The following is a 22,967-nucleotide window of genomic DNA, read 5'->3' as shown; positions in this document are numbered from 1 at the left end:
AATACTACCTCCTATGTACAAGAATATAACTACTATAATACTACTCCTATGTACAAGAATATAACTACTATAATACTACTCCTATGTACAAGAATATAACTACTATAATACTACTCCTATGTACAAGAATATAACTACTATAATACTACCTCCTATATACAAGAATATAACTACTATAATACTACTCCTACTTAGCAGAATAACATTTGCGCTTATTGAACTGAATACATTTTTAGTCCCTGTTCTCACCCCATTACATGTCTCAGTCTCACTTGAGATATACATATATATATATATATATATATATATATATATATATATATATATATACACACGTCTTCTTTTCTCTTCAGCCATATTACTATGTATATTCAGACTCTGGCTGTGGACTTGAATACTGATTAGACATTCGGTATATCTTGTGCCTGTGGATTATATGTCAGTATTATTCTCATTAGGAGCTTGATGATGGGTTACATCACTAATAGCTGCTGATACGTTGCATATGGTTTGCTATAAATGAAGGATATTATGAGGAATGGCTTTGTAACGTGACGTTCTCTTCTTATTCACAGTCTGACTTTGAGAAGGATGTCGATCTCGCTTGCCGCTCAGGTAAGGAGACACTTTACAATTTATAACATTTTAGGAAGCTTCTGCTTGCTCCTCGGCTCTGCACTTTGTTATCTGTGACTTGTCTCGCAGAGTTTGCAGGGTTTTCCATCTCACTGACATATTTTATTTCTTTTTGTATTTTTATACATCTATATACAATGTCTTTGTCTCCTGTATACTGATAAACCGCCTCCACCTCTGCACCATCCGTAGGAGCCAGCGTTCCGATTCCCCTGAGTGCTCCTCATACATTACATTTCGCACTGACTTTAGGAGTGATATTGTCACACTGTTGCCTCTGCCCCATGACAATTCTCTACTATTTTGGCCACCCTTTTAGATCTCTTTTGTTTGATATTTTTGGGCAAATTCTAAATTTTTAACCTCCATAAAACATAGTAATATTCTAGGCAGAGATAGATGCAACCCTTTATGGTCATAGACCACATAGCTGACCCAGACCACCCACCAGCACCGCACACTAGAACCCGTCTAGACTGGAGGACCCTGCACGGACTTACACAACTGGGTCACATGATACAACATTTCTGGAGGCTACTCCTGAGTAATTCTAAGGAAGTTGGTCATAGTGCCCTTCATAGTCTGCCGAACCATTAATATGGGAGACCCATACTCTGTTGGACTTGTCTGACACTGATTCCTTCATTGGGCTGGACAGAGCCCTGAGGTCACTCATTGATATCCTATAATAGAGTCTCGGAGAATTTCTTTAACCACTATAGGTTCATGTTAGACCACATCAGCGTGGTGCGGTTCTTAGCCAGATGTTCAGTCACTTAGATTGCCGAGACCCTTCGAGAGAAGATATGAAGGTTTCCACCACTTCTGTCCTCTCTGGCCTCACATACACAGTGGTCCAATGACCTAGTGCTAACAGCTCTCTGCTGGCATTGATGGGCATTATACTGTGTATAGAGTCCTAATGGGGAATTATACCATATATAGGGGCACTATGGGGCATTATACTGTGTATAAGAGGCATTAAGGGACATTATACTGTATATAGGGGCACTAAGGGGCATTATACCATATATAGTGATACAAAGGGGCAATGTATTGTGGTATTGATGGGCATTATACTGTATATAGGAGCCCTAATGGGGAATTATACCATATATAGGGGCACTTTGGGGCATTATACTGTGTATAGTGGGCAGTAAAGGGTATTATACTGTGTATAAGAGGGATTAAGGTACATTATACTGTAAATAGGGGCACTAAGGGGCATTATACCAGAAATAGGGATACTAAGGGGCATTGTATTGTGACATTGATCGGCATTATACTGTATATAGGGGCACTAAGGGATATTATACTGCATAGACGACACAATATATTTTGTGTAAGGGGTAATATACCATGTATAGGGACACTAGTGGGCGTTATACAATGTACGGGGGTTACTAAGGGGTGTTATATTGTGTATTGGGGCATTATACTGCGTATAGGGGTACTAAGGGGCATTATACTGTGTATAGGGGTACTAAGGGGCATTATACTATATATACGGGTACTAAGGGGCATTATACTGTGTATAGGGGTACTAAGGGGCATTATACTGTGTATAGGGGTACTAAGGGGCATTATACTATGTATAGGGTTATAAGGGGCATTATACTGTGTATAGGGGTACTAAGGGGCATTATACTGTGTATAGGGGTACTAAGGGGCATTATACTGTGTATAGGGGTACTAAGGGGCATTATACTGTGTATACGGGTACTAAGGGGCATTATACTGTGTATAGGGGTACTAAGGGGCATTATACTGTGTATAGGGGTACTAAGGGGCATTATACTGTGTATAGGGGTACTAAGGGGCATTATACTGTGTATAGGGGTACTAAGGGGCATTATACTGTGTATACGGGTACTAAGGGGCATTATACTGTGTATAGGGGTACTAAGGGGCATTATACTGTGTATAGGGGTACTAAGGGGCATTATACTGTGTATAGGGGTACTAAGGGGCATTATACTGTGTATAGGGGTACTAAGGGGCATTATACTGTGTATAGGGGTACTAAGGGGCATTATACTGTGTATACGGGTACTAAGGGGCATTATACTGTGTATACGGGTACTAAGGGGCATTATACTGTGTATAGGGGTACTAAGGAGCATTATACTGTATATAAAAGGCATTATACATTGTATAGGGGGCAGTAGTGGGCATGATGCCACATATAGCAGTCACTAAGAAGCAGTATATGGTATATACGGGTCCTGGCATTCTATCACACAGGATACCACAGACTGCTCGGATTATCGTCTTTACCTGCAGTGAAGTTTTAGCAGAGCCCCCAATGCCGGTACAAGCGCGACTCTGTCCCGGCTCGCCGGGTGTAATATTGGGCTCATCTACTCTCTGTATTACAGCTACAAGTCCTGCTCTAATACCTCCGGTGCGGGGGGGTGTCAGCACATTTATTATTGCGCGGCAGCGACTTCCTATTCTTGCTTTTTTTCCATTTACCTTCCCCCGATCTGAGGATGGGCGCAGCACGCTCACTATACCGCACTCCCTCTATAGTATTGGCCACATCTCTCCCTGGTGGATATCATATCTGATATATTCCTCAATTACCGTCATAATAGTCACTTAACTTACAGATTGTCATATAGGCAAACATGCCGGCCGGCCGCGCTCTGGATAATATGTTCTGGAGGAGAAGACGTGTTTAATAGAAAACACCTGTCATTATATAAAGTGCTCTACATGTCACCGTAATAGAGACCTTCATTTCCGCCGGCTGATATGAGTTCCACCGCTGCGGTCTATGTTATTAGCAGGAGATTGCGCCTTGATTAAAATACTACAGAACGGCCGCAGTAAATCAGGCTCAGTCCTGCCGTACAATACATGTATCTGCTGAAGGGGAGAGGACAACACCAATAAATGGGGAAAAGAACAGTAAAGAGCCAAAAATATCTGGTGAGGGAAGAGGCGAGGGCTCAGGGCAGAGAATACAGCCAAGGTCTACGCTCGGACTGGAACTTATAACCGTAGCCGCTGGATTCCGAATGTGTACTAAGTCACATTATGCAGAATGGAGGAAAAGACTCTGACTATAAATGGTTGTCCACAGTCCATTCATGGGAGGGATGTGTAATAGGTGTATAATATGCAGAGCAGACAGTGATGCCACAGGTGGGGAAGACATTGTAGCAATTGTCCCTGTACAGCCCAATGGATAAGTGTGTTATACCATGAGCAAACCTCATAGGTCCTACCATAAGGAACCTTCACAGGTCCTACTATAAGCAAACCTCACAGGTCCTACCATAAGGAACCCTCACAGGTCCTGCTATAAGCAAACCTCATAGGTCCTACCATAAGGAACCCTCACAGGTCCTACTATAAGCAAACCTCACAGGTCCTACCATAAGGAACCTTCACAGGTCCTACCATAAGGAACCTTCACAGGTCGTACTATAAGCAAACCTCACAGGTCCTACTATAAGCAAACCTCACAGGTCCTACTATAAGCAAACCTCACAGGTCCTACCATAAGGTACCTACACAGGTCCTACTATAAGCAAACTTCACAGGTCCTACCATAAGGAACCCTCACAGGTCCTACCATAAGGAACCTTCACAGGTCCTACTATAAGCAAACCTCACAGGTCCTACCATAAGGAAGCCTCACAGGTCCTACCATAAGGAACCTTCACAGGTCCTACCATAAGGAACCTTCACAGGTCCTACTATAAGCAAACCTCATAGGTCCTACCATAAGGAACCCTCACAGGTCCTACTATAAGCAAACCTCGCAGGTCCTACCATAAGGAACCCTCACAGGTCCTACCATAAGGAACCTTCACAGGTCCTACCATAAGGAACCTTCACAGGTCCTACTATAAGCAAACCATCATAGGTCCTACCATAAGGAACCCTCACAGGTCCTACTATAAGCAAACCTCACAGGTCTTACCATAAGGAACCCTCACAGGTCCTACTATAAACAAACCTCACAGGTGGTACCATAAGGAACTATTACATAGTTACATAGTTGACAAGGTTGGATAAAGGCATTAGTCCATCAAGTCCAACCTATAACCCTACAATCCCTACAGTGTTGATCCAGGGGAAGGCAAAAAACCCCATGAGGCTCCTTTCATAAACAAACGTTGCAGGTCCTACCATAAGCAAGCCTCACAGGTCCTACTGTAGGGGAACCTCACAGGTCTTATTATCAGCAAACCTCACAGGTCCTACCATAAGGAACCCTCACAGGTCCTACCATAAGGAAACCTCACAGGTCCTACCATAAGGAACCCTCACAGGTCTTACCATAAGGAACCCTCACAGGTCCTACTATAAGGAACCCTCACAGGTCCTACCATAAGGAACCCTCACAGGTCCTACCATAAGGAACCTTCACAGGTCCTACTATAAGCAAGCGTCACAGGTCCTACCATAAGGAACCCTCACAGGTCCTACCATAAGCAAGCCTCACAGGTCCTATCATAAGGAACCCTCACAGGTCCTACTATAAGGAACCCTCACAGTTCTTACTATAAGGAGCCCTCAGAGTTCCCTTCATAATCAAACCTCACAGGTCTCCTTATAAACAACCATTACAGGTCCTAATATATTTAACAGCCAAAGCATTGTAAGATGGTCCATGTATTGAAAGGTTACAATGACCTTAATCCACTAGAAATGTCAGATTCCAATATAATATGATTTATTTTTCTAAAACATGTTCCATAATTTTTTGTTTCTGTCTAGCGCTCAACAAGGACCTCTCAGCCTGCAGAACATCCACCATCACAGGCACACTGAAACGGCCGTCACTGCAGGATGAAGAAAAGATGAAGAACCATCAAAAGGGATCAAATTTTAATAGTCTTCCAGCAAACGTGTCCAAACTGCATCTGCAAGGATCTCCACATTATCTGGGAGGCATCAATCTCAACGAGTATAACAACCACACGCTTACCCTAAAAAAGGACAAGAACCAGCCCCCAAAACCAATATACATGTGTGAAGGAGACATCTTCAAAAAGCTGGACTCAGAGCTGACCAGAGCACAGGAGCAGTCTATGGACACTAGCTATGTTATTTTGCCCAGTAATACCGCCACTCTGCGGGCAAAGCCAAAAGAGGACACTAAATACAGCATGAACATTGACCAGATGCCCCAGACCAGGCTCATACATCTCAACATGGCTGATCCCAGCTATATGGTCAAGAGCCCTCCAAGGGAACGCATGGGCATGAAATGCGTAGAGCAAGGCTCACCGATGCAGAAACAGCAGCTGCACCCCAGCGAATCACAAATACCAGTTGGCCTTTGTGAAAAGGTAGAATTGGGAACAACAGGGATTGTCCCAAAAAGTGAGACTATCTCTACACTCTCAATGAGCTCCTTAGAGGTAAGAAACTAAAGAGAAGTGAAACATGTTATGTGTTATATTGTATAGCGAGTCATCTCATCTCATCAGTATTATAGGAGTTATATTCTGTACATAGGGGGCAGTATTGTAGTAGTTATATTCTTGTACATAGGAGTAGTATTATAGTAGTTATATTCTTGTACATAGGGGGCAGTATTATAGTAGTTATATTCTTGTACATAGGAGTAGTATTATAGTAGTTATATTGTTGTACATAGGAGTAGTATTATAGTAGTTATATTCTTGTACATAGGAGTAGTATTATAGTAGTTATATTCTTGTACATAGGAGTAGTATTATAGTAGTTATATTCTTGTACATAGGAGCAGTATTATAGTAGTTATATTCTTGTACATAGGAGCAGTATTATAGTAGTTATATTCTTGTACATAGGAGTAGTATTATAGTAGTTATATTCTTGTACATAGGAGCAGGATTATAGTAGTTATATTCTTGTACATAGGAGTAGTATTATAGTAGTTATATTCTTGTACATAGGAGTAGTATTATAGTAGTTATATTGTTGTACATAGGAGTAGTATTATAGTAGTTATATTCTTGTACATAGGAGTAGTATTATAGTAGTTATATTCTTGTACATAGGAGCAGTATTATAGTAGTTATATTCTTGTACATATCAGTAGTATTATAGTAGTTATATTCTTGTACATAGGAGCAGTATTATAGTAGTTATATTCTTGTACATAGGAGTAGTATTATAGTAGTTATATTCTTGTACATAGGAGTAGTATTATAGTAGTTATATTCTTGTACATAGGAGTAGTATTATAGTAGTTATATTCTTGTACATAGGAGTAGTATTATAGTAGTTATATTCTTGTACATAGGAGGTAGTATTATAGTAGTTATATTCTTGTACATAGGAGTAGTATTATAGTAGTTATATTCTTGTACATAGGAGCAGTATTATAGTAGTTATATTCTTGTACATAGGAGCAGTATTATAGTAGTTATATTCTTGTACATAGGAGTAGTATTATAGTAGTTATATTCTTGTACATAGGAGCAGGATTATAGTAGTTATATTCTTGTACATAGGAGTAGTATTATAGTAGTTATATTCTTGTACATAGGAGTAGTATTATAGTAGTTATATTCTTGTACATAGGAGTAGTATTATAGTAGTTATATTCTTGTACATAGGAGTAGTATTATAGTAGTTATATTCTTGTACATAGGAGTAGTATTATAGTAGTTATATTCTTGTACATAGGAGCAGGATTATAGTAGTTATATTCTTGTACATAGGAGTAGTATTATAGTAGTTATATTCTTGTACATAGGAGGTAGTATTATAGTAGTTATATTCTTGTACATAGGAGTAGTATTATAGTAGTTATATTCTTGTACATAGCAGTAGTATTATAGTAGTTATATTCTTGTACACAGGAGTAGTATTATAGTACTTATATTCTTGTACATAGGAGCAGTATTATAGTAGTTATATTCTTGTACATAGGAGCAGTATTATAGTAGTTATATTCTTGTACATAGGAGTAGTATTATAGTAGTTATATTCTTGTACATAGGAGTAGTATTATAGTAGTTATATTCTTGTACATAGGAGCAGTATTATAGTAGTTATATTCTTGTACATAGGAGCAGTATTATAGTAGTTATATTCTTGTACATAGGAGTAGTATTATAGTAGTTATATTCTTGTACATAGGAGCAGGATTATAGTAGTTATATTCTTGTACATAGGAGTAGTATTATAGTAGTTATATTCTTGTACATAGGAGTAGTATTATAGTAGTTATATTGTTGTACATAGGAGTAGTATTATAGTAGTTATATTCTTGTACATAGGAGTAGTATTATAGTAGTTATATTCTTGTACATAGGAGCAGTATTATAGTAGTTATATTCTTGTACATATCAGTAGTATTATAGTAGTTATATTCTTGTACATAGGAGCAGTATTATAGTAGTTATATTCTTGTACATAGGAGTAGTATTATAGTAGTTATATTCTTGTACATAGGAGTAGTATTATAGTAGTTATATTCTTGTACATAGGAGTAGTATTATAGTAGTTATATTCTTGTACATAGGAGTAGTATTATAGTAGTTATATTCTTGTACATAGGAGGTAGTATTATAGTAGTTATATTCTTGTACATAGGAGTAGTATTATAGTAGTTATATTCTTGTACATAGGAGCAGTATTATAGTAGTTATATTCTTGTACATAGGAGCAGTATTATAGTAGTTATATTCTTGTACATAGGAGTAGTATTATAGTAGTTATATTCTTGTACATAGGAGCAGGATTATAGTAGTTATATTCTTGTACATAGGAGTAGTATTATAGTAGTTATATTCTTGTACATAGGAGTAGTATTATAGTAGTTATATTCTTGTACATAGGAGTAGTATTATAGTAGTTATATTCTTGTACATAGGAGTAGTATTATAGTAGTTATATTCTTGTACATAGGAGTAGTATTATAGTAGTTATATTCTTGTACATAGGAGCAGGATTATAGTAGTTATATTCTTGTACATAGGAGTAGTATTATAGTAGTTATATTCTTGTACATAGGAGGTAGTATTATAGTAGTTATATTCTTGTACATAGGAGTAGTATTATAGTAGTTATATTCTTGTACATAGCAGTAGTATTATAGTAGTTATATTCTTGTACACAGGAGTAGTATTATAGTACTTATATTCTTGTACATAGGAGCAGTATTATAGTAGTTATATTCTTGTACATAGGAGCAGTATTATAGTAGTTATATTCTTGTACATAGGAGGTAGTATTATAGTAGTTATATTCTTGTACATAGGAGTAGTATTATAGTAGTTATATTCTTGTATATAGGAGGTAGTATTATAGTAATTATATCCTTGTACATAGGAGCAGTATTATAGTAGTTATATTCTTGTACATAGGAGGTAGTATTATAGTAGTTATATTCTTGTACATAGGAGGTAGTATTATAGTAGTTATATTCTTGTACATAGGAGGTAGTATTATAGTAGTTATATTCTTGTACATAGGAGTAGTATTATAGTAGTTATATTCTTGTACATAGGAGGTAGTATTATAGTAGTTATATTCTTGTACATAGGAGGTAGTATTATAGTAGTTATATTCTTGTACATAGGAGTAGTATTATAGTAGTTATATTCTTGTACATAGGAGTAGTATTATAGTAGTTATATTCTTGTATATAGGAGCAGTATTATAGTAGTTATATTCTTGTATATAGGAGCAGTATTATAGTAGTTATATTCTTGTACATAGCAGTAGTATTATAGTAGTTATATTCTTGTACATAGGAGTAGTATTATAGTAGTTATGTTCTTGTACATAGGAGTAGTATTATAGTAGTTATATTCTTGTATATAGGAGTAGTATTATAGTAGTTATATTCTTGTACATAGGAGTAGTATTATAGTAGTTATATTCTTGTACATAGGAGTAGTATTATAGTAGTTATATTCTTGTACATAGGAGTAGTATTATAGTAGTTATATTCTTGTACATAGCAGTAGTATTATAGTAGTTATATTCTTGTATATAGGAGGTAGTATTATAGTAATTATATCCTTGTACATAGGAGCAGTATTATAGTAGTTATATTCTTGTACATAGGAGGTAGTATTATAGTAGTTATATTCTTGTACATAGGAGGTAGTATTATAGTAGTTATATTCTTGTACATAGGAGGTAGTATTATAGTAGTTATATTCTTGTACATAGGAGTAGTATTATAGTAGTTATATTCTTGTACACAGGAGTAGTATTATAGTACTTATATTCTTGTACATAGGAGCAGTATTATAGTAGTTATATTCTTGTACATAGGAGCAGTATTATAGTAGTTATATTCTTGTACATAGGAGGTAGTATTATAGTAGTTATATTCTTGTACATAGGAGTAGTATTATAGTAGTTATATTCTTGTATATAGGAGGTAGTATTATAGTAATTATATCCTTGTACATAGGAGCAGTATTATAGTAGTTATATTCTTGTACATAGGAGGTAGTATTATAGTAGTTATATTCTTGTACATAGGAGGTAGTATTATAGTAGTTATATTCTTGTACATAGGAGTAGTATTATAGAAGTTATATTCTTGTACATAGGAGTAGTATTATAGTAGTTATATTCTTGTATATAGGAGCAGTATTATAGTAGTTATATTCTTGTATATAGGAGCAGTATTATAGTAGTTATATTCTTGTACATAGCAGTAGTATTATAGTAGTTATATTCTTGTACATAGGAGTAGTATTATAGTAGTTATATTCTTGTACATAGGAGTAGTATTATAGTAGTTATATTCTTGTACATAGGAGTAGTATTATAGTAGTTATGTTCTTGTACATAGGAGTAGTATTATAGTAGTTATATTCTTGTATATAGGAGTAGTATTATAGTAGTTATATTCTTGTACATAGGAGTAGTATTATAGTAGTTATATTCTTGTACATAGGAGTAGTATTATAGTAGTTATATTCTTGTACATAGCAGTAGTATTATAGTAGTTATATTCTTGTACATAGGAGTAGTATTATAGTAGTTATATTCTTGTACATAGGAGGTAGTATTATAGTAGTTATATTCTTGTACATAGGAGTAGTATTATAGTAGTTATGTTCTTGTACATAGGAGTAGTATTATAGTAGTTATATTCTTGTACATGGGGCAGTATTATAGTAGTTATATTCTTTTACATAGGAGTAGTATTATAGTAGTTATATTCTTGTACATAGGAGGTAGTATTATAGTAGTTATATTCTTGTACGTAGGAGTAGTATTATAGTAGTTATATTCTTGTACATAGGAGTAGTATTATAGTAGTTATATTCTTGTACATGGGGCAGTATTATAGTAGTTATATTTTTGTACATAGGAGTAGTATTATAGTAGTTATATTCTTGTACATAGGAGTAGTATTATAGTAGTTATATTCTTGTACATAGGAGTAGTATTATAGTAGTTATGTTCTTGTACATAGGAGGTAGTATTATAGTAGTTATATTCTTGTACGTAGGAGTAGTATTATAGTAGTTATATTCTTGTATATAGGAGTAGTATTATAGTAGTTATATTCTTGTACATAGGAGGTAGTATTATAGTAGTTATATTCTTGTACATAGGAGTAGTATTATAGTAGTTATGTTCTTGTACATAGGAGTAGTATTATAGTAGTTATGTTCTTGTATATAGGAGTAGTATTATAGTAGTTATGTTCTTGTACATAGGAGTAGTATTATAGTAGTTATATTCTTGTATATAGGAGTAGTATTATAGTAGTTATATTCTTGTATATAGGAGTAGTATTATAGTAGATATATTCTTGTACATAGGAGTAGTATTATAGTAGATATATTCTTGTACATAGGAGGTAGTATTATAGTAGATATATTCTTGTACATAGGAGTAGTATTATAGTAGTTATATTCTTGTACATGGGGCAGTATTATAGTAGTTATATTTTTGTACATAGGAGTAGTATTATAGTAGTTATATTCTTGTACATAGGAGTAGTATTATAGTAGTTATATTCTTGTACATAGGAGTAGTATTATAGTAGTTATATTCTTGTACATAGGAGTAGTATTATAGTAGTTATATTCTTGTACATAGGAGTAGTATTATAGTAGTTATATTCTTGTACATAGGAGCAGTATTATAGTAGTTATATTCTTGTACATAGGAGGTAGTATTATAGTAGTTATATTCTTGTACATAGGGGGCAGTATTATAGTAGTTATATTCTTGTACATAGGAGCAGTATTATAGTAGTTATATTCTTGTACATAGGAGCAGTATTATAGTATTTATATTCTTGTACATAGGAGTAGTATTATAGTAGTTATATTCTTGTACATAGGAGCAGTATTATAGTAGTTATATTCTTGTACATAGGAGTAGTATTATAGTAGTTATATTCTTGTACATAGGAGTAGTATTATAGTAGTTATATTCTTATACATAGGTGTAGTATTATAGTAGTTATATTCTTGTACATAGGAGTAGTATTATAGTAGTTATATTCTTGTATATAGGAGTAGTATTATAGTAGTTATATTCTTATACATAGGAGTAGTATTATAGTAGTTATATTCTTGTACATGGGGCAGTATTATAGTAGTTATGTTCTTGTACATAGGAGGTAGTATTATAGTAGTTATATTCTTGTACATAGGGGGCAGTATTATAGTAGTTATATTCTTGTACATAGGAGCAGTATTATAGTAGTTATATTCTTGTACATAGGAGTAGTATTATAGTAGTTATATTCTTGTACATAGGAGTAGTATTATAGTAGTTATATTCTTGTACATAGGAGCAGTATTATAGTAGTTATATTCTTGTACATAGGAGTAGTATTATAGTAGTTATATTCCTGTACATAGGAGTAGTATTATAGTAGTTATATTCTTGTACATAGGAGTAGTATTATAGTAGTTATATTCTTGTACATAGGAGTTGTATTATAGTAGTTATATTCTTGTACATAGGAGCAGTGTTATAGTAGATATGTTCTTGTTCATGTATATAGTCAGCGGCATTAAAGTTATTGGTTAAGATACATTGCACATGTAAATTGACACAATACAGTCTTTTACTATTCTTTATGCACTTGGATATTTCTTGTATAAGGATATTTAGGCATTTCTAGGTATCTTATTTAATATTATAACTTCATTTGTCTTTATTACCATATTTCTGGTTGTGTAATACATTATTGCACATTGGTGATCTGTTCATATTACACTGATGCATCGCAAGGTGGATTAGGAAAGATTTACTGTATATTATTATAAAATACGTAATTACAAGGCCTCATTGATAATGATTATTTAGCACACATGTATGTCCTGTGTACATGTATACTCTGTGTATGTGACGGGGGGGGGGGGGGCTGTGTACAGATGCGTCTTTCTGGTGTCTGCTTTGTCTTTGCATACATTCAGGAGATTGCCTGTACACAGGCTGGGGGCCCCGTGGGGACTCTGCAGTGTTATCACATATGCGCTAATTCATTGTGGCTCCGCCATATAGTAAATACAATCAATTACATCGACAAGAGGATATTGACTGAACAAATATTTCCATGTCACAATTACAAACATCACATCCTATTACTGAGGAGTGCTGATGATCTCGGAGGAGCTAATGCATTCATACTCATGATTTCTATTTCCTCTTCATTCACAGAGAAGAAAATCCCGGTACGCAGAATTAGACTTCGAGGTAAGATTTTCCTCTTTGCACAGTTTTCTTTATTTCTAAACACAAATATGGAAATGCTCATTTCTATGTTTGTTGAACGATAATAGACAGAATGAGGGAAGGTCTACACTACTTATTTAACATGTTCTTGGCAAGAAGCAACCTGGGGGCGCTGTTGCATTGATTTCTATAGAAAATACTGGCAAGAAGTGGTACTGCACACTCATACATGTAGCGTCCTCCTGATAACCAGCCATGATGTCCTTATTGTGGTCGGGTTATCTTCTCATACATGTAGTGTCCTCCTGATAACCAGCCATGATGTCCTTATTGTGGTCGGGTTATCTTCTCATACATGTAGTGTCCTCCTGATAACCAGCCATGGTGTCCTTATTGTGGTCGGGTTATCTTCTCATACATGTAGTGTCCTCCTGATAACCAGCCATGATGTCCATATTGTGGTCGGGTTATCTTCTCATACATGTAGTGTCCTCCTGATAACCAGCCATGATGTCCTTATTGTGGTCGGGTTATCTTCTCATACATGTAGTGTCCTCCTGATAACCAGCCATGATGTCCTTATTGTGGTCGGGTTATCTTCTCATACATGTAGTGTCCTCCTGATAACCTGCCATGATGTCCTTATTGTGGTCTGTAAACGCTGACGCTGAGTCTTGTCCATACGTTTGTATACATTGTATATACATGGTGTATACGCTGAGTCTTGTTCATACATTTGTATACATTGTATATACATGGTGTATACGCTGAGTCTTGTCCATACGTTTGTATACATTGTATATACATTGTGTATATGCTGAGTCTTGTCCATATGTTTGTACAAATTGTATATACATTGTGTATACGCTGAGTCTTGTTCATACGTTTGTATACATTGTATATGCATTGTGTATACGCTGAGTCTTGTTCACACATTTGTATACATGGTATGTACATTGTGTATATCCTGAATCTTTTGTTTTCTTCCATTGATTATTTTCAGAAAATTATGCACACCAGAAAACGCCACCAGGATATGTTCCAAGACTTAAACCGAAAGCTCCAGCACTCAGAGAAGGAAAAGGAGTCGCCAACAGCAGAGAGCAAGGTATGAGACAAACCCAGTCTTCTGGAGGACATTTTTATGAAGATTGCTATATACTGCCTGTGCTCCTTGCTGGAGAACAAATCCTGACCAATTCTGACCAAAGACATACTGATAGGGAATAAGATTGCTGCATACTAATATATATATATATTAGTATATAATCCATTGGTTCTCTCTCTCTCTCTCTCTCTCTCTCTCTCTCTCTCTCTCTCTCTCTCTCTCTCTCTCTCTCTCTCTCTCTCTCTCTATATATATATATATATATATATATATATATAATCTTCTTTTATTTTCCTCACCCTCTTGTTGGCCAAGTTAACATCTCAATAAATATCTGAAATACTAAAACCTGAAACCCTTCCGACTGGATAATAAGTTATTGGCTAGTTAGCTAGCGTCAGTCCTGGTCTGTAGAAAGTCTTCATTATGGTGACATCCGTTTTCATGGCTCGCTTACTTTCCCTTGTTCTACATCCCGGGAACCAGAGCTGAAGTCTAATTCTGGCCACAGCTGTTTGTGTAATTGTATGCCAGACCACACAGTTGGAGGATAACAGGCTAAAAGCTTGTTTATTTGATAATCCTCCAAAGCCACCAAGTTAAAATGGAACGATCCAGCAACTTGGCTCAGGTGGCCGAACGGAAGTTAGTGGTGCAATATGCCCATCTGCACAGGAAAGCGAAACGATGAAAGCAGAGATTTCTTTTGAAGCCTTTTAGTATCGATATTACAGAGAAGAGACCAACAGAAAGGCAAATATTCTAAATATGTACAGAATTTCCAACCCATAGTGGAGGGAGATGTAAAGTAAAGCACAAGGTGCTCCAGGTCATCATGAAAGCTTTGTTCCAGTCATAACCCCTGGGAAATAGACCATAATACTCTCGATATTTGGGTATCTTCTGCTGGACCATTACTGTGTTAGAGCCTGGACCACTGGAAGGATCTCTGCTACTCTGATGGAGCAGTCTGACACTGTTTTTGGCTCTTTCATTGTAAGGCTATCTACCAAAATCATAATATGGGTGGTGGGTTCTTCAGAACATTACACAAAGGTAGATGTGACCTATCGCTGCAAATAACCCTATCACCCCTAACCATGGTCGGACTTAAAGGTTGCAAAGGGGCATTATTTGTCTTTGTTTTGGTCCTGATGATCTGGGCACCTACATTTTACACCCCACATCTTACATTTCATGTCAAAACTATATCGTATATTGAGACAGCCATAAAAAGTAATGCCCACAATACCGACCAATGAAAGGCCAGCGCTGCCACTTACTTTGTTCAGCGTGATAAAGAGTTTCAACCCAATGATATTTTGTCCAATGTGTTGGCTTTATCCAATAATATCTCATCCAATGTGTTGGCTTTATCCAATAATATCTCATCCGATGTGTTGGCTTTATCCAATAATATCTCATCCAATGTGTTGACTTTATCCAATAATATCTCATCCAATGTGTTGGTTCTATCCAATAATATATCGTTCAATGTGTTGGCTTTATCCAATAATATCTCATCCAATGTGTTGGCTTTATCCAATAATATCTCATCCGATGTGTTGGCTTTATCCGATATCTCATCCAATGTGTTGGCTTTATCCAATATCTCATCCAATGTGTTGGCTTTATCCAATATCTCATCCAATGTGTTGACTTTATCCAATAATATCTCGTCCAATGTATTGTCTTTATCCAATATCTTGTCCAATGTGTTGGCTTTATCCAATAATATCTCGTCCAATGTGGTGTTTTTATCCAATATCTTGTCCAATGTGTTGACTTTATCCAGTAATATCTCATCCGATGTGTTGGCTTTATCCGATATCTCATCCAATGTGTTGGCTTTATCCAATAATATCTCATCCGATGTGTTGGCTTTATCCAATATCTCATCCAATGTGTTGACTTTATCCAGTAATATCTCGTCCAATGTGTTGGCTTTATCCAATAATATCTCGTCCAATGTGTTGGCTTTATCCAATATCTCGTCCAATGTGTTGGTTTTATCCAATAATATCTCATCCAATGTGTTGACTTTATCCAGTAATATCTCGTCCAATGTGTTGGCTTTATCCAATATCTCGTCCAATGTGTTGACTTTATCCAGTAATATCTCATCCAATGTGTTGGCTTTATCCAATAATATCTCGTCCAATGTGTTGGCTTTATCCAATATCTCGTCCAATGTGTTGGTTTTATCCAATAATATCTCATCCAATGTGTTGGTTTTATCCAATAATATCTCGTCCAATGTGTTGGCTTTATCCAATAATATCTCCCCCAATGTGTTGGCTTTATCCATTGACCTCCCAATCACATATTAATTTGTATCTTAAAATGTTTTACAGATAGAGAAACAACAGACGCCCAGCAAGAGGTCTTGGGAGGGAATGAGGAAGATTCAGTCACCACCATCTTGGGTTAAAAAGGACATGGAGCCTGTGTCCCCTTCTCCCTTAGAACTAAAGACTGTGGAATGGGAGAAAACGGGCGCAACGATACCACTTGTTGGACAAGACATAATTGACCTTCAGACCGAGGTCTGAAGCTTAAGAAAAAGACTTCTTTTTATTTTTAAAGAATATGATTCCATATAAAACGGAGAGATGTTTGGTTTCTTTTGAAACCTTGTTAAAGTACTTTTTTGCATTGTTCTCAGAAGGGAAGTTCCGTTAGACTCTTAGAGATAGACGCAACGTGTTCTCTCCCAGGTATGGCAGAAAAAAAAAAAAAAAAAAGATGTTGTAGGTGAGAGGTCAGACCGTAATTGTAAGCAAATGGAGACCATCTTCAAAAGAGTCATCGACCTTGGAGTGGAGATCCCACTGAGGAATCATTGAGGTTGGCTGGCGATTCTTCACAACGATGACACTTAGAGAAACATAATAGCTTCCGATAGATAATTAACAATTATATAGTACTCTGGTGTATTATATAAGACCTCTGGGGCCGGCTCTTCTAGAATCCAACCTAATCCTTCAGTGATGTAATACCTTTGCTTGATATCTCCATTCGGTATTGTTTAGGTTCAATCAAACAATGTCTGCCAGAGCTGGCCCAGTGCAGTGGGTAGTAGCCAAAGCAAATCCCGGTCGATCTCGACTAGTTTGAGTAGATAGAACCAATGAAATTAACCCCAACAGAGTCACATAGAGTGAGTGAAGATTATATATTGAATGGAAGCCCTTGACTGTTACAGACGACCCTATAAGAACACCTTCTGATTGCCCAAACCTTCATCTTCTGCTCGGTCAAGCAGGCATTTTGGTATAATGAAGAGAAATGTTAATATATCTAGTTTTGTAAAATGGCTTGTGGGACTTGACAGACTGCATAGAAACATTAGCTATGAAGATCCAATAAAGTGTTCCCAAACTTTAGAGCACTCGTTTCTTTGCTCTTCTCCTTTTTCGAGAATCTTTCCATTTGACTCGAGGATCCCGAACTGCTACGTTGTAACCCAGACGTTTCCACTCGGTGGCCACGGGGCTTCTTAAGACGTCTCTCGGAAGCCTCTTGATTCCCTTGTAGCTCTTGTTGAAGTTTTCGAGGTGGAAGCTGAGACCATGACGACTTCTCCCCCCTCCCCCACGGGGGTTTGGTCACTGGGCAAAGATGCATCAATGAATTTTAAAGCAAGTTGCTTGATATGCAAGCATTTTTTTCTTTTCTTTTGGCGCCGGTGTTCTATTTTTTTATTTGATTTTTTTTTTCCTTTCAATGACATTTCTCTTGTCATTAACTGTATATTAAATCAATAAATGTTTAAAGAATTTTAAAAAATCCAAAATAGTAAATAAAAGAGATAAAAGATTACTTAAAACTGTGATGTAATTGTCAGATTCTAGATTCTATATACGAAGAGAAAGCACAAGGCCGACGGGGCCGTGTTGTATAATATTGTAATTATTATAATTACACAGAATGAATTTTACCATATAAATATCTTTATACTGTGTTTTCATTTTTTTAACACTCGACCCCCCCCCCCTCCACCCAGATCATCGAGTCCCCCGACCCCCGACATTAGCCGTGTTATGTAATAACTTACCTCTGTGTTTGTTTAATAACTGTTAAGATTCGGGTTTTTAATTTTTTTTTTTTTTTTTTTTTATCCCTTTTTTTAACCTTTTTTTTCTTTTTTTTTTTTCGCCCTCTCCTTGTTGCTTTTTTTTTTCTTTCTGTTTTTCCAATCTGTGTTTGTCAGTTTTTTTGTACAGTTTTCAGAGCACAAATGAATGTGTTTTATTTCTAATAAAAAGTGTAAACAACACTCCCGTTCTCCTGCTCTGTAAATCCATTAAAAAATAAAAATAAAAAAAATAAAAAATAAAAAAAAGGTATGCGGAGACCAATCTCAAAAAGATCTTTGGAAAGTCCTTCAATGGCAATTTTTCTTGGATGGATTTTCAGTTTTCAGATTCTATGTATAATTTCTGGACTGCCGTAAAAAATATAGTGGCCCATATGGGCAAAGAGCTCCAAAATTTACCTAATATTTGTTTTCAACCCCACTGGCCCAGGTGTTTTTAATTTCTGGGTAACCTGACCTTAATACAGGCCCTCAGACCCACAGAATAAGGGTTTTTTTCTTGTATAGTTACCCACAGTAGTAGAAGATCAATGATGGGGGTTTGACTGATAGGATTCCCAATGATCATGGGATCACACAGGGGATCTCTGAGTCTCCGGTGTGAATGAAATGGTTGTACACATGTATGACCACTTCTCCTTGGACCAAAAGAGCAGTGTCCCCCAATGTTATGAGTAGAGAGGCACAAACCAGTTCATAACGAGCAAGGTTCATTAAAAAATTTCCAAAAGTTTCAGGATTGGCCTAATCCAAAATATTTGTGGCTTGCTACCCATGAATTATGACCATACGTTGCATCTCGTCAGATCCCAGAGGCCAAGGGAAGAGGCAGAAAATAATAAGTCATACTCGCCTTTCCTCTCCCTCCTCCCTTTTTGCATCCTGTGTTTTTTCCCGGGCGTCTTCTGGCCCATTGGTGGATATCAGTGTTGCCGAGGGGCCGATGAGATCTCCAAGGAGGCAAAAAAAAAGCCGGAATATGTCCTGAAATGAACATAGGAGCCCAGAATAGGTGAGGGAATGTGAGTATGACTGTTTGTAATTTTTCCGCATTTCCCCAAGCCTCTACCTATTAGGGTAAGTTCACAAGCCAGGTAGCCGCGACTGAAAGCCGATGCGCTGCACCAACATCCAGCCATGCACTGTGCTCCAGATTAGGCCCAATGAATGGGCCTAGTCCGGAGGAGGGAGTGTCTTCAGGCCAAATCGTGAGGCGACTTGGCCTGAAGTGTGAGCACCTCGCTTCTTTTTTTCTGAGACCTGAGCGGCTCCCATTGATTTCAATTGATTTTAATGGTTCAATCATATTCAAATTAAATTCGTACTCGACATCCATTGCCTGAAAAAACTTCACTTACAGTACAAAAAATTGTTTCAAAAATGTTATAAAAAATTTGTAGACGGCCGAGTGTCTAACCACATCGGGAGGTTCTATGAGTATTTTGTAAAGTTTTTATTTGATGATGCAAAAGAAGAAGAAACCGGAGACAAGTTACATCCAAAAGGAGAAGACCGCCGCGGCCCCTATACAGGGGTTTAGTGGGTTGTATATGAGCAAAATGTAACTGTGCCCAAAGAGACGTCACTTTACAACGGGATTGGCAAACGCCGTCTGCTCGCCATGACTATATATCAAAATGAACACATTGGGAAGAGAAGGAAAGGAAAGAGAAGGGAAAGGGAGGGAAGGGAAATGAAGAGAAGGGAAAGGAAGGAAAGGGAGGGAAGGGAAATGAAGGAAAGAGAAGGAAAGGGAGGGAAGGGAAAGGAAGGAAAAGGAAGAAAAGGAAAGAGAAGGGAAGGAAAGGGAGGGGAAGGTAAGGGAAGAGAAGGAAAGGGAAGAAAATGGAAAGGGAAGAGAAGGAAAGGGAAGAGAAGGAAAGGGAAGAGAAAGGGAAAGGAAGGAAAGGGAAGAGAAGGAAAGGGAGGGGAAGGAAAGGGAAGAGAAAGGAAGGAAAGGGAAGAGAAGGAAAGGGAAGAGAAGGAAAGGGAGGGGAAGGAAAGGGAAGAGAAAGGAAGGAAAGGGAAGAGAAAGGAAGGAAAGGGAAGAGAAAGAAAGGGAAGAGAAAGAAAGGAAAGAGAAGGGAAGGAAAGGGAAGAGAAGGAAAGGGAAGAGAAGGGAAGGAAAGGGTAGAGAAGGAAAGGGAATAGAAGGGAAGGAAAGGGAAGAGAAGGAAAGGGAAGGAAAGAGAAGGGAATGGAAGGGAGGGGAAAGGAAGGAAAGGGAAGAGAAGGGAAGAAAAGGGAAGAGAAGGAAAAGGAAGGAAAGGGAAGAGAAGGAAAGGGTAGAGAAGGAAAGGGAATAGAAGGAAAGGAAAGAGAAGGAAAAGGAAGGAAAGGGAAGAGAGGGGAAGGGAAATGAAGGAAAGGGAGGGAAGGGAAATGAAGGAAAGGGAGGGAAGGGAAAGGAAGGAAAAGGAAGAGAAGGAAAGAGAAGGGAAGGAAAGGGAAGAGAAGGAAAGGGAAGAGAAAGGAAGGAAAGAGAAGGAAAGGGAAGAGAAGGAAAGGGAAGAGAAGGAAAGGGTAGAGAAAGGAAGGAAAAGAAAGAGAACGGAAGGAAAGGGAAGAGAATGGAAGGAAAGGGAAGAGAAGGAAAGGGAAGAGAAAGGGAAGGGAGGGGAAGAGAAGGGAAGAGAAGGAAAGGGAGGGAAAGGAAAGGGAAAGGAAGGAAAGAGAAGGAAAGGAAGGGGAAGGAAAGGGAAGAGAAAGGAAGGAAAGGAAAGGGAAGAGAAGGAAAAGGAAGAGAAGGAAAGGGAAGAGAAGGGAAGGAAAGGGAGGGGAAGGGAAGAGAAAGGAAGGAAAGGGAAGAGAAAGGAAGGAAAGGGAAGAGAAAGGAAGGAAAGGGAAGAGAAGGGAAGTAAAGGGTAGAGAAGGAAAGGGAAGAGAAGGAAAGGGAATAGAAGGAAAGGGAAGAGAAGGAAAGGGAAGAGAAGGAAAGAGAAGGGAAGGAAAGAGAAGGGAATGGAAGGGAGGGGAAAGGAAGGAAAGGGAAGAGAAGGGAAGGAAAGGGAAGAGAATGGAAGGAAAAGGAAGAGAAGGAAAGGGAAGGGAGGGGAAGAGAAGGAAATGGAAGAGAAGGAAAGGGAGGGAAAGGAAGGAAAGAGAAGGAAAGGAAGGGGAAGGAAAGGGAAGAGAAAGGAAGGAAAGGGAAGAGAAGGAAAGGGAAGAGAAGGAAAAGGAAGAGAAGGAAAGGGAAGAGAAGGGAGGGGAAGGAAAGGGAAGGAAGGAAGGGAAGAGAAAGGAAGGAAAGGGAAGTAAAGGGTAGAGAAGGGAAGAGAGGAAGAGAAGGGAATGGAAGGGATGGGGAAGGAGGATGGTTGGATGGAAGGGTTTGTTGAGGGTAGAAAATGGAAGAGAAGGAAAGGAAGAGAAGAGAAGGAAAGGGAAGGAAAGAGAAGGAAGGGAAGAAAATGAAAGGGAAGGAAAGGGTAGAGAAGGAAAGGGAAGAGAAGGAAAGGGAATAGAAGAGAAGAGAAGGAAAGAGAAGGGAAGGAAAGGGAAGGGAAGAGAAGGGAAGAGAAGGAAAGGGAATGGAAGGGAGGGGAAAGGAAGGAAAGAGAATGGAAGGGAAGGAAAGAGAAGAGAAGGAAAGGGAAGAGAAGGAAAGGGAAGAGAAGAGAAGGAAAGGGAAGAGAAGGGAAGGAAAGAGAAGGAAAGGGAAGAGAAGGGAAGGTCTACAACTGTTCTTAACTTTTCTCGATAACCGATATTGTATTTTAAAAAGTTGCAGCCAACAAACCCAGCTGTAAAAAACCCCCAAAACACACAATGTATCTTGCTGATAGCAAAAAGAGGAAATATAGTTTCATACAAAGTTTCAATTGCACAAATTTGTTCAAAAATATTTTAGTTCTTTAAATGTTTTCTTGTTTTTATTGATAATGTTAAAAAAAAATGAGGATGATGAATAATATACTAACTAGTCACTTGTCACACGGCAACATTAATTTCATGTTCAGCGATTGGCAGCATTATTTTGACATGGTCATGTAGGTCAGGTCTTATTTTTGTCCGTTTTCGTGGAGCCTTCCCTAGACCGAAATGGGGGATCTGGGAAAATGGATGGCCCTCGGGTGCAAGACGGCCATGACAAATGGGCATTTTTCACGACTATTTTGCACCTCTTTTGCGTGAATGTAGCCTTCGGCCAAGTTCACACGGGAAAAGAGGGGTTGGATTATGGCGCTGGAGTAGGCCCATTCATTTGAGTCTACACCGGAGCGGAGGGCTGCGACGGGATGCCATGCTCTGCATCGGGATTCCATCGCGGCAGCCGCCACGGAATATGCACATACGTAATTGCGTGTGAACTTAACCTTATGCACATGTCTGTGTAATTTTTCATGCACGGCACTTGGCCATTAAGGGACCCATGGATTTCAATTTGTCTATTCACATGCCAGTATCTATGTTTGTTTTGACACACAAAGATAGTATATGCCAATTATCACAACGACCTTGAAAAACGGAGCAAAGTGAATATACTCATTGAAATGAATG

General features: G+C 37.5%; 1 protein-coding gene across 1 annotated transcript in view; it reads left to right on the top strand.

The window, feature by feature from the left end:
* ADGRB1 (adhesion G protein-coupled receptor B1) overlaps positions 1–17,754 on the top strand; it is a 398,297-nt gene extending 380,543 nt beyond the window's left edge. The window contains exons 28-32 of the mRNA XM_075270037.1: positions 576–615; positions 5,371–6,017; positions 13,246–13,281; positions 14,264–14,368; positions 16,723–17,754. Of these exons, the coding sequence (XP_075126138.1) occupies positions 576–615; positions 5,371–6,017; positions 13,246–13,281; positions 14,264–14,368; positions 16,723–16,920 (1,026 nt within the window). The 3' untranslated portion in view covers positions 16,921–17,754. The remainder of the gene's footprint in view (positions 1–575; positions 616–5,370; positions 6,018–13,245; positions 13,282–14,263; positions 14,369–16,722) is intronic.
* Positions 17,755–22,967: the final 5,213 nt, after the last annotated feature.

The sequence above is a fragment of the Leptodactylus fuscus genome, chromosome 4 (genome assembly GCF_031893055.1).
Source record: "Leptodactylus fuscus isolate aLepFus1 chromosome 4, aLepFus1.hap2, whole genome shotgun sequence".
Classification (NCBI taxonomy): Eukaryota; Metazoa; Chordata; class Amphibia; order Anura; family Leptodactylidae; genus Leptodactylus; species Leptodactylus fuscus.
Note: the sequence above shows the minus strand (reverse complement) of the source record. Positions and strands in the feature narration are given on the sequence as shown.